We start from the raw sequence: 12989 nt of genomic DNA on the forward strand, positions 1-12989 counted from the left end.
GCGACTGGGTGGGTGTTCTTCTGCCATTGTCTGCTGTCTGGAACGCATTCCGTGTGCTCGTTCTCGGTAAGTGACAGCACAGTAAAGATGTGGTGGGAATCGAGACGAGTGTACGTTTGCCGAGCGTGGTTGGGTAAATGTTATATCAGTGAGATATCAAAAAGAAGCAACCTGGCGGGATGAGAAGAGTGGCGGTTTTTCCGCGTCAGGCGGCGCCCACCAGTTATGTTGTATGTGGTCGCGTGATATATGAGTGCCCTTCGGCTGCACTTTTGATCAAATCTCAGACCTTGACAGTGCCCACTGCATTGTATATGTACATCAGAATACTTGTCCCTTCGGCTGTGTCCTCTGTCTTGACTCTCCTGCCCCTCTCCCATCTTGTTTGAATCAAATTGCACTCCTAAGTCTTTTGACATTGCACTCTCGTGTGTTGCGCGAGATTGGACTATGCAAAAAACTCGGCGTGAACCCCCTAGACTTGAGCGACCGTGTCGGAACCGTCACAATTCGGTGTGAAGGTTAGAACCTTAAAGAGCGAGGCTTGAGAGTGAGAAACGGTCGTCCGGCACGCACGATTCACGCTGTTAGATGGTATTTCGGTCACTGAATTGAATCGTTATGGTTTCACGAGTCGGAGTGTTGGAGAGTCAAGGTGAAAATGAATCAAGCCATGACATATTCATATCAGGCACTTGTCGAGGTTACCTTGTACGGGTTACCTTCACTAGGGATGTTGGATTATGAGTGCTACAGCTCAGCGGTGTACGTCACACCATGTAAATCCTTTCAACAGTTACATCAGCTGATAGGGTTTCTAGGTTCCATCCTGTGTCTCCCCCGAGCCTCTCGTATCAATGGAGGTTTCAAGTTTACGAGAACGCGACCCAATCTCATTATTTCAAATTTTATAGGCACAAGACCAAAGTGTCATCCCGCTTTCTTACATGGACTGCATCTAGAACCGAGCTCCTCTTGTCCTGCCCTATGACGCATAAAAGGCGACTGATAACCTCACCCTCTTCTTCCCTTTCGTGACTTTCACTATCGAAAAATCACTATGCCTCACTCATTACTCCGATTTATCATCCGCGGTCCACGCGATTCCACCGACAAGCAAGAAACTTCACGATTTCATGATCAGCAAACTGACCCTGAGCAAGGTGGACCAAGAACGGCTTGGAGTCTAACGCCCAGTCGCCCTGCTAACCGCAAAATGTACGATTATCTTGCCATGGTAGGCGAGTTTATAGGCACCTTCTTGTTCTTGTGGTTGGCGTTTACGGGAGGTGAGTCCATTGTGCCACGGTAATGTTACCCGCTGCCAATGTATTTCCTTCTCCTTTGCAGCACAGTCGGCGAACCTGTATCGAACGAATGTCGATGGCCAAGGTAAACCCAGATCCTTCGCTTTGTGATGAAGAGACAAATTATCCTACGCCAATGTTCCAGATAACACTACCATCCTCTTCATAGCCTTATCCTTTGGGATGGCGCTCACCGTGACTTGCTGGTGTTTTTTCCGCGTCACTGGGGCAGCTTTCAACCCTGCAGGTACATATCTTGCCTTCCTGAAACCCGTTTTGCGCGACAGTCCATCTCACTTGCCAATAGTCACCCTCTCGCTCTGGTTCATTGGCGGGATTACGACCTTTCGCGCCATTCTCGTTTTCTTTGCCCAAATGATTGGGGCATTGCAGCAGCGGCTATCTCGAAGGGGCTGACGGTCCAGCGTGGCCCTATCGGATTCTCCGTCGTCAACAAAACGGCCGACGGAGTGAGCAACGGGCAAGCCCTTGGTATCGAGATGTTCACTACCTCTGTACTCGTGTTTTCTGTATTAATGCTGGCGGCCGAAAAGCATCGAAGGTATGCAGAATGCTTCTACGGTTTTCTACCTCCAACGATTTTCGTTTCCGTATTACGCATTTGACCCTTGGACGATGAAAACCTTCGTTCGTGCCTGTTGGTTTGGTCAGTACCTTTCTTGCTCCGGTGTGCATTGGATTGGCTCTGTTCATAGGGCATCTTGCGAGTATTGGGTGGACAGGAGCCGGTATGAACCCAGCGAGATCGTTTGGTCCATCCGTTGTCAATGGGGATTTCCCTAGGTGCGCATGTCACCTATGTCTCCCGTTTAGGTTCCACCTGATTATTCCTGCCCCTTTCCCCTAGCAACGCGTGGGTCTACTACCTTGGACAACTCTTGGGGGCTTTCCTCGCTACACTTATCTGTGCGTCATGATGAGTCAAGTGTGGTTGTGTTGGGACCGAAATGCATTTGATGCTTCCGCAGATGCGTTGTTGAAGCACCTTGACTATTCTGAAATAGCACCGAATGTTGACACGGCCAACCCAGCTGAATCGGCCGTCATGCACAATGCACCCATTACTGGAGCAATGGCTGCGTAAGTTGTAGAATTCTTTTTCCTGCTCCATTCAGGCCGTCGACTTTTCCCTCTTAGTGCTAGAGTTCTTCCACCCGACATGATTAGCCAGCAGAGACAACAACGGCGGTCGTATGCTATTTCCGATGTGAATTCGAGTGAAAATAGGGACATGACAGTGACAGCCATGGAAAAGAGGCCAGAACCCGCCGATCCGGATCACACTAACGGTTCTGAGGTACACAATACCCACGAGCATCATGCGAGATCCGAAGGGGATGACGAAGATTTCCGCGAGGTGAAGTATTAGCATCACGAGCAAGGAATGAAAGCTGTTTTTCAAATGATTGATCTGGATTTCTTCTGATCATCGGGGTGGGTGTATCTCTGCCCGTTGATGTTTCTGCTCCGTGTCGTTCGTGCGTACATTGTACCTCCGCCACTGGATTGTATGCCATTACTTTGGTTTGCAGCTCATTCGTGGATTCCATGTTGCCGCTGCTGAATTGTCCTCGAGCTTTCCTATAATATAGAGTACATCTAACTGACAAGAACGCAAAGAGTCGATGTGCGCCACATTCTTTGTACACCAATCGGGAATCGCGGCCTGCGCGTTGTATATCCCATTTCCTTTGCCACTGTGCTAGGATTTGCTAAATCACGAAGTTGGACAGGTCTTGGAACCTGGAATCTTGACGTTTAATTCTACGGCTGGGAGGCTGGTCGCCTGCATCAATTACATAATCTCTGTCCATTTATTAAGTACCCTGTTTCAACCCATTCTTTGTTGGCGCACCCGCGTTGACGGTCGTGGATTTCTGGGCTCTGACTTCTTCACAGAAGCCATAATTGCTGCTAGACTCACGGTACACGCGAAGGTGACGCGAATTCTCACTTTCTTTCTCATACCTTTCCGCCAGCGCATTCCGAACATCTCGCGTTCAACACCACTTCGATCACGATCTCACGAACATCTTACATCTTTCGAACCACTTTTAAAAAATAAATATGAATGTCATTAATCCTGGGGGAGATGACCAACACTATGTTACAAATACATCTAGAGTCAAGCCGATCTCCCCACCCCGTCTGAAACGCAAGAAGGATGGGGCGACCCGATACGAGAAGGAAATTGCAGGTTCCCCGAAGCCCCCTGATGACTTTACGGAGAGGAGGTGGGTTGGTCCTTGGTTGATGGGCGAAACAATTGGGAAAGGCGCGAGTGGTAAGTTTTCACGCTCTATGTCAATCCTACTATGATGCCTGATCATCTATGGCTCCTAGGACGTGTCCGCCTCGCCAAGAATCGGCACACGGGGAAGATTGCGGCTATCAAGATAGTGCCCAAGCTTCGATCGGATGGTAGTGTTGACGCCAAGGCGGAAAAGGTTATGCAAAGCATTCGCCGAGAAATGGTGGTCTTGAAGCTCATTCACCATCCCCATATCATGCACATGTACGACGTTTATGAGAATGAAGACGAGCTGTGAGTGTTCCATTAATTATCGTGGCGGAAGGTTTGGCATAGCAGCTTCCTGGTAGTTATTTGTTGTTGGAATATGTGGAAGGAGGAGAGCTCTTCGACCATCTCGTATCCAAAGGGCGTCTACCCCTCCAAGAAGCTCTCTGTTACTTCAAACAAATTATCAGCGGTCTGGACTATTGCCACCAGTTTAATATTTGCCATCGTGACCTTAAGCCGGAGAATCTGTTACTCAACGCTAATCGCAATATCAAGATAGCAGATTTTGGCATGGCTGCCCTGGAGCTCCACGGAGGGACAGGGTTTCTCCAGACGAGCTGCGGTAGCCCGCATTATGCGAGCCCCGAGATCGTTGCGGGGAAGGCCTATCACGGTGCAGCCTCCGATATCTGGTCTTGCGGTGTTGTCTTGTATGCGCTCTTGACAGGATGCCTGCCTTTCGACCATCCAGATATTGGCGAACTTCTCAAACGTGTTCGCTCAGGGCGGTTCAAGATGCCCAGAGATATACCTCATGATGCTAAGGATCTCCTTGCTCGCATGTTGGTGGTCGCACCAGGACGACGTATCTCGGTAAGGTCCCTAACAAGCATTCATCCCTACGCATCACATAAATGGCTACCGTTACCTAGATGCGCAGGATTTTAGCTCATCCGTTCTTCAATCTTGAATTTACTGTCAAGGTCCCTCTTATATCGCCACCCCCCTTCTCTGCGCTGGCTCGGCCACTTGAGTCAGAATCACACATTGACCTTCTTATTCTTGAGAATCTGACGACCCTATTTCGGGGAGTATCTCAACGAGAGATTGTGAAGTCCTTGGTTTCGCCGGAGAAGACATGGGAGAAGGCGTTCTATCATCTCCTAAAAGACTACGCAGAGCGTCAATCCGAGGAATATGGTAATGGAATGTCATTTATTGACCCCACTGGAAAGGAAGATCCGATCATCATGTCGACATCTTTAGCAAGAAATCGTTCGTCTCTTCAAAGCAATGGACCTAATGGGACAATAAAAGCCAGATATACGGCTTCTGCGAGCCCTGATCAAGCACGATACACTCTTAGGGAAAATTCTATTCCTTCCGAAAGTGTGAATCGCTCTGAGGGAACCAAGGCCAGTCTGGGATCAGTCGCGCAGCACGCAGCCCGTGTGGACAGTGCCTCTACCTCTTCGAGCTCTCGTCGTTGGTCCCGAGCAGACATTGGGGGACCGCGTCCGCGATCCATTTCGGAGGTGCCAGATGGTTACCCAGCTGTGTCCACGCCACAGCCTAGAGTTCTTCCTACGGTTGCAGAGACTGAAGCTACTGCCGAGAAACCCTCACCCTCACCAGGTATGCCAAAGGTCTTCAAGGTCCCTGAACCGAGAGTAGTAAATCCGGAATATCCTGCTCGCCCTGCCCCACAACGAATTCTTACAGAGCCTACGAGTTCGTTTAGCTCGAATCAGCCGGCCTCAGAGCTGTATGAAACTCACCATGCGTATGCGCATGACAATTCTCCTAAAGAGTCTAGCCCTGTTTCGCCTCCTTTGAGGTCTGTTAACCCTTCTGGTAATCGTGCTCGTATCGTACAGCGCCTCACCGAGCAGCGACTTCGAAATGCTACAATTATGGGCACGAGTGGTATTCATTCTAATGGTGCTCCTTTGATTGGTTTAGGGATCGCGCTCCCCGATCAGAATCAAACTTCTGTTACGCAAGATGTGCGCCTCCCTGCTGAAGTATCTTCTCGTCTTGGTACCCCTCCTGCTGGTCCTCGTCCCTTTCCTCCGCCTAAATCCCCTCGCCACGTTCCTTTGACATTTTCTCCTGATCTCAACAACACGAATTCCACTGCGATCGCATCAGAATCTCCTAAAGTATCTCCTCGGCGTCGCGCTACGGAATCCCAGGCGACTCGGGAGGCTCCTACCGTTGCTGTCTTCAAGAGATCCTCGCTTGCTGTGCCTAAGTCTTCTGTCGCACATCAGGAGCATGCGCATCCTGGTTATCCGTCTCCACCTCCTTCACAAGTTAGTGTGCAAGAAACATTTTCCGTTTTTCAACAGTCTCCAGTCTTCACGGAACGTTTTTCGCTTAACCTTGATGCTATGATGTCTTCGTTTCGCCCTCCCAGAAGTATTGGTCTGAATGTGGATGGCTTCGTAGAAGGAGTCGGATTTTGCAATGATGACTTCGTGTCCGCGAAGGACGGGTCCGTGCTACTGGGGGACAGCAAGGCGGAGAATTCGAAGCTTGCAGATGACTTGAACATTGACAAGAGTTCCACCTGGGGAGTTGATCGAAATTCGAAGCCGAGCATCGCGTCTTCAAGCCTCAGATCCCATGATCGTGATGGTAGTGTATCTAGCCCACTAACCAGCCTTCCCAGCGCTAGAAGGGAAGAGGCACACTCAATACTCCATTCTGGGGCGGGATTACCCAAGGCTCCAGTTCTTGCCACTGACCAATCCAACTCTGCTGCGTCTGCGGGCCCTCAGAAAGGGACGGATATATTATCTAGCTCAAAGGAAACGTCGTCTCAAAAGGAAAACTCGCCGTTTTCTTCTCAGAACAGCGAGATACATGAGGGAGGACCCAGGGGAGATCGTCTGGAAGCCAAGCCGAGGCGTACGTCAATGTCCGTCACCGAAATTGCCGAGATACTCAGTACTCCTGTGTCCTGTTTGATAGCTTCTCCCTTGGATTTGAGCAAGCCAAACAAGAAGCAAAACCGTACCTCCGTTGTCATGCCTTCAACCCCAATGACTGCTCCAGCTGCAGTCTTCGAGCCTGTGGGAATTAGCTGGTTCGCTCAGCTCTTCAATGTTAAACCTGCTGTAAGTCGTAATTCCATCTTTGAGTACTTTCTGAGCCTAGGCCCATCTTTAGGCCTATGTGTTCCAGTCCCAGGATACCTGCGAGAAGGCCCGAATGGAATGTGCTCGTATCCTGCGTTCGTTTGGGGCTTTAGTTGACGAAGCCGATACGTCGGAGACCAATGGCATGTTGAGATGTCATATCAACTACATGCGTGGTGAGGCTCCTGCATTTCTTTCCTTGATTGGAAAGTTAATAAACATCTCCGCGACAAGGGCCCACCGGAAAAACTGTCATAAGTAAAGCGGTTACTTTCCGAGTCCAGATCGCTCCCAAAAGCATCAATCCTTCACTCTCCGCGATCGCTTCTCCCCTATTGAACACCGGGAACACGCTCGCCTCACCCTCATTTGAAGGTTGTACGGTTTCGCTCATTCAGGAGCGAGGTGCAAAGTCTTCACTTGAGGTTGTTGCTGTCCGACTTCGACAGGATTGGAGGTTTGTAAATGGCAAGTAGTGCTTGTTTCTCGATTGCTGACACATCATCAGGCTGGACTCTTTACGCCACGGGGAAGTTCCTGGGACTCCGCGACAAGCAGCGCGCTTTTTCCGCACTTGAGCAGTTAACTCCCACCTGCATACTAGATTCTCTTGATGTTTTGAACGCTCCCGCTCAGGGTAAAGTACGACATTTGGATGTATCATAAGCACTCGATTTGTAATTTTATGTACTTTGTCGGGAAAAAATTGGAGATATCGGGCTCACTTCTCGCTCGCTGAGGGCAAAGCATACAATCAGAGCTCTTCCTCAGGAATGAACGACTTCGCAAGATCCCAATGGCCCATCCATCTGGGGCCCAATGCATCCTTGGCAATCGTGTCGGTTGGGCAATTTCGGACCTTGAATGCCTTGAATGCCCGGTCTCGTAAGGGACCCTCCCACGTCAGGTCGCACCGGTTATCTTCCAATGAAACCTCGTCTTCGCCTTCGTGGTTCTGATTGAAAAGAATCTCCTCTTCTTCCAGTGGATTGAGTGGCTTTTCTTCAGTTTCGCCTCCGCCTTCATCGTCATCTCCATGACGAGCTTGAGCGGCTTGGGTCCAGTTAATACGGACCGTCATGAGTCGATTATATTGCTTGATGGCTTTCGCCGAACCCTCCACGATGACGAGATTGTAGTTCGGGTTGAAGAGTGTAATACCCGTAAGTCCACACTGTTCAGCGTTCTTTCGCACTTTGAATCTGTGGGATGGATCCTTGAGTGTTTTAATTCTGGAGCATTAGTCAGCAACTGGAGGGCCCGCATGGCAGGAATGAACACAACTTGTACACTGCTCCGAACAAGCCCTTCTTCTCTTCTTCTAGCTTCTTGTTTTCAATCTTCTGCCTGCGCTGCTCGTCCGTGAGTTTGCGACTTTCGTTCATTTTATCGTGAGCGAGCTTGCGCATCGCAACTTCACGCCGAACACGCGCTTCGACCTTGGTTGGATCTTGAACGGCATCAGAAGTTAGAACCTTCATTAGGTTCGCGAGGCGAACTGATGGGAATGTCATCTTAACGTGAACCACTGGACAGCTAAATGGTTGTGAAATGCATACCTTTAGGCGGATCTGGTGGGATGAGACCCATACGAATACGATCTTGTTTGTCTTGCTGCTCGGCCTTTCGGCGGTTCCGACGTATCTTTTTCGTTTCCTACGGGGGTATAAAGTTTCATCAATGAGACCAGACATAGTCATGCAACTGGAACCCCACCGTCTTCGTGAGTTTCAAGGGCTTCAGCGGGACTGCGTTCTTGTCCCATGGCGCTGGAATTGGTATGGGATGCTGGACATACTCATTAATGGGCGAATCCTCAGTCCTGATCTTGACCACGTCCATCCCAAGGTCGAGGTCGTCGTATGTCTTATTTGGCAAAAGTGCAACATCCCACCATTCAACTTCAGGCGGGGCTTCACTCTAATGAATAACTAAGTAGGCGAAGGGAACTTGTAAAGGCTACAGCAACATACTCTAATATTCTTCTCCAGAACCTCAAACTCGCTGTCGAGACCAGCCTTTGCAGCGCGTTCGGCGATTCGCTGCTTGATGGCCCCGAGTTGAGCCTAATGCGAGAGAGGATAAGCCGACGCATAGAGTATGGATCATATGGGTGACACGCACCTCTTTCCTCATCTGCTCCGCCAGCTGGACGTACTTGCCTTTGGGGTTGAATCGGAAAGTACCGCCAACGCGCATTCTCGGAGCACCTTGAAATCCGCCTTCGAGTGTTGTGGACGTTGTGGCGTACGGATTGGAAGGCTCAGCAGTGGATGGCGGGCGAGAAGGGGGAGTGGGTGGTGCAGGCGACGCTGAGGCTATCCTTGCATTCGCCTGATGAACAAATAAGCGACGGGCATACATTGGATAGATATACACCGATCTACCTTGATAGACGCAAATTTTGGCTGCATAGGTTTGTAGCGATCTTTGCTGGATTGCGGCGCCAATGGTGCAGGATCTAATAGGAGCGGATGAACTGCTGTCTTGAGTCCGCTTCCCACCGGAGCAGGTTCAGGTACCACTTTTTTTTTCCCAGCTGTAGGAAGGGACTGTGTGGGGTGCTATCAGAGGGCAACATAGGGTTATGATGCAGCTGGGGCGACTGACGAGATACGGGTTCTGTTGTACCGCTTTGTTCGCCAGACTTGTAGCGGCAAGCCTCTTGGCTTCCGCTACTTGTCTAGCCATCTCAGTAAGGTTGAGGGTGGGTGTCGTAGCTGCCGCTGGACGAGCAGGTAACGAGGCGGAGGTTGAAGAGAGCGCCGGGACTGTGAACTGAGAGGGAGATGGGCCACCTAACTTCTTGCCTACACCGAAAGAAGCCATCTTCGCCGCAATCTCAGCCTTCGCTTTGGCAATTCGTTCTTCATGCGAGAGCTGAGAGCAGAAATTAGTGTTGAGCGACGTGTTGGACGACCAGTGTAGTGAACTCACAGCTGCGTTAGAAGATTGAATACCGGACGACTCAGCCTATTTATGCGAAAAGAAGTTATAGAGTGGGTTGTCAGGTTGCAAGACACGACATTTACCTTCATTATGGAGATAGGGACTTACCAGATCACTACACAAATACTAACGTCAGTGAAATGGATTAGATACATGCATGCCGAACTGACCTTTTCATCTTCTTCGACACATTTCCGGCACCGTTGGGTGCCGGGCGCTTGGACATGGCACTGGAACGTGAGCGTTGGACCGTCTGGTCGTCGTTCCTGGAGTCAGATGTCGGAAATCGGGAATCGCCGTATTTCTAAATTGTCATGTTTGTAGCAACATGACATTTACGTGGGGCCAATTGTGTGCATATGCAAGCCGTAAGTACATAAAATACACTTGTGTGCAGCTGGACGGACACAACGGTGTAATAATACAGATGTAGAACAAACGTGTCCATGATGGGGGAAAGAATAGGTGGAAGTTCAGGACATTACTATGGAACAAGGGTGAGGGGAAGGAGAGGGACTGAACGCTATGACGTGGTCAGGTTATATATGTGTTGGGTTTACAGGGAATGCGATATATAACTTGCGATGTGCAAGCACGGTAATCATAGACAACTTCATCTGGACCCTACTGGTTGACCAATGTAGAGTGACCAGTGGATGGGGCATGCATTTGACTGAGCGTCAGAACCTCGCGCATGGCTCCTGACATGCGGGGCTGGATCGAGGGCCCATCTGTGTGTGCCTTAACATGACATGTCAACTGAAATGAGGTGTCAAAACACCATTGTAACGATTCATAACACCCACTAATGCCATCATGAAAATTGTAACGTGTTCGCAATGCTTCGCAAAGATCCATAACGCGTTCGCAACACCTCCTAAAAATCCGCAACGCCTCGTAGCGTACAACATGTCAAGTACAACGAAATCGTCCCTGGCACGTGACCTGGCACCAATATTCATCAATGCCGGTGATCCAGTCCTTGACGATGGATGTCAGTCGAGGGGGAGTTCTGCTACCACAGCGAACACCCGGCACGGGCCTAAACCTTCACGCGGTGCCCCTGTTTAAAACTAATTAGGCCTCTAACATCTGAAGGGAGGATGACGTGGCCACCGTGGTAATGCCAATCAACCGCAACCCCGTAAGCCCAGAGCCGCACTGGCTGGAGAGATGCAAGAGCGCGGGTGCATGTCCCGCCGTCAAGCCAACCCTTCCTTTTTCTTCTCACCACTACCTTTTTGGGATGACGAGCGCGATAGTGGCAACGCCAATGGTGACCTCCGTAAGCCCAGACGGGACTGGCCAGAGGACTGTGGGTTCAAGTCCCACCGTCACCCCAACCCTTCCTTCTTTTTCTCTTCTCCACTACCTTTTGGGATGGTGAGGTGCAATCGTGGTAGCGCCAATGGTAGCCTCCATAAGTCCATGGGCAGGCCGGAGGAGTGCAGGTTCAAGTCCTGCCATCACCCCAACACCCTTCCGATTCATCTTTCTCTCCACTACCTCTTCGTGACGAGGCGCGATAGTGGTAGCGCCAACGATAGCCCCATATGCCGACAAAAAGTTGACTGCAAGGAATGCAGGTTCAAGTCCTGCCGTCACCCCAACACTTTCATTTCTCTCCACTACCCCTTCTACCAAAGGCCTATCTGCCACATGCCTTTATTCAACAAGCATGAGCAAGATGCCACCAACACCCATCGCCTTTCGCTGCCACTGGAACATTCACCAGCCTACCGTGACATAAACCCGTGAAAGCACCCTCCAACTCACCCACCCGCAAGAACCGCGCACTCAACCATTGACTTAACCATAGGCACACAGCAGCAAAACATGCGACCCCAACACTGGGGGTCGCGTGTCCTTTTCTCTATCCAATCTCTTTCCACCTTCATTCTCCCTCACCCGTTGTTCAATCTCAGTGCAGGGGTCGCATGCCCCTTTATGTGTTATTGCTTCATCTCACTTTATTCTCCTTCACACCATTGATTACTCGATGTCTCATACTTCCTAGGTCAAACAAATTCCTTCTTCACATCCTTATGTTCTCCACACTTTTTTCACCCGAGTCACTATAGTACGGCATATGCCGATAGGCACGGTTACGTACTCTAAAATGAATCCATCCATCCATCCATCCATCCATGATCCAGTCCTTCTTCAAGAGAGTTCTCAGCCTTCCGTCTCCTGTACTATGGCAGGTGCGCCATCGCTCTGAGCTAGCGCCCCGTAAGGTCAAATACAGGAAAGCTCATAAGGGCCGTGTCATCCTTCCCACTGGTGGCTCAACCAAGGGGACCACCCTCCAATTCGGAGATTATGGCATCCGCATAGTTGGTGATGAAGGTGGGCGCATTACCGCCAAACAACTCCAAAGCGCCGATAATGCTTTGAAGCGGAAGCTGAAAGTGGTCAAAGGCTCAAATGTTTGGATGCGTGTCTTTCCTGATATACCAGTCTGTGTGAAGGTGAGCTGTAACGAAGTGAAGGCTCCACCCTATTGGTACAATGAGGCTTTTCTTAGGGAAATGAGACGCGCATGGGCAAGGGAAAAGGGAGCTTTGAATATTGGGCATGCAGGCATGTCACTGTTCCGTTGAGGGACTTGGGTATTTCTTACTTCTATAGATAGAGCTGCCCCGGGTAGGGTTATTTTCGAAGTAGGAGGAGGGGGTTTGCGAGAGGAGATAGCACGAGAAGGTATATGGACAGCCATTTTCCTGTACTGTCGCCTTTCCTGATCGTTCTATGCAGCCCTCAAACTGGCCGCTGTTAGATTGCCTTTCAGAACGGAATTTATCACACCCGCGTCCCCGCCTAGACTTGGGAATCTACTGGTTCCTCTCCCGACGCCTTCCACTGAATCTTCGTTTTCGCTTGTAAATGTCCCAACCGATAATGCCTCATAATAGACACCATCGTTTTGACCATTCCCAGCGAGTAATTGGCTCATGTTGCAGGGTTTTTTGCGTGTTGGTTTCGTCCAAGTGGTCACTTATCATGCCGTGGATCCAAAACGAATGCTCGCACAGCAATTTTTAGTCAAGGTTCAGCAAGCTAAACCTTTGCTTTCAGGAGAACCCTCATAGAAACACCGGATCATCTTTGCCGGAGTCGGCTGTTGGTTTCTATTGGGCTGCGTCTAAACAGTACTCCCGCTGGCAATTCTTGGGTCGGTCAACTAGAGATTTCACGTAATTGCTGTCAAACAATTTCCCAGCCGCCTGTTCGATCGGCTTGGTGTCATCATGTTTGGAGCCTCGTTATTCCTGTCGATCAGGGCTTGTCCTTGTCCGCCTCGCCACGGCTCCGCGCTTATGGCAT

General features: G+C 50.1%; 1 protein-coding gene across 1 annotated transcript; it reads right to left on the bottom strand.

Annotated features, from left to right (window-relative positions):
- Positions 1-10739: 10739 nt before the first annotated feature.
- On the bottom strand, positions 10740-11560 carry EI90DRAFT_3026257 (uncharacterized protein; the record flags this gene model as incomplete). Its single annotated transcript, XM_039057938.1, has 3 exons — positions 10740-10827; positions 11035-11310; positions 11439-11560. The coding sequence occupies 3 exons, from the start codon at positions 11558-11560 to the stop codon at positions 10740-10742; spliced, it is 486 nt and encodes a 161-aa protein (XP_038907352.1).
- Between the last annotated feature and the right edge of the window lie 1429 nt (positions 11561-12989).

Source organism: Cantharellus anzutake (assembly GCF_015039405.1).
Source record: "Cantharellus anzutake strain C23 chromosome Unknown EI90scaffold_447, whole genome shotgun sequence".
Lineage (NCBI taxonomy): Eukaryota > Fungi > Basidiomycota > Agaricomycetes > Cantharellales > Hydnaceae > Cantharellus > Cantharellus anzutake.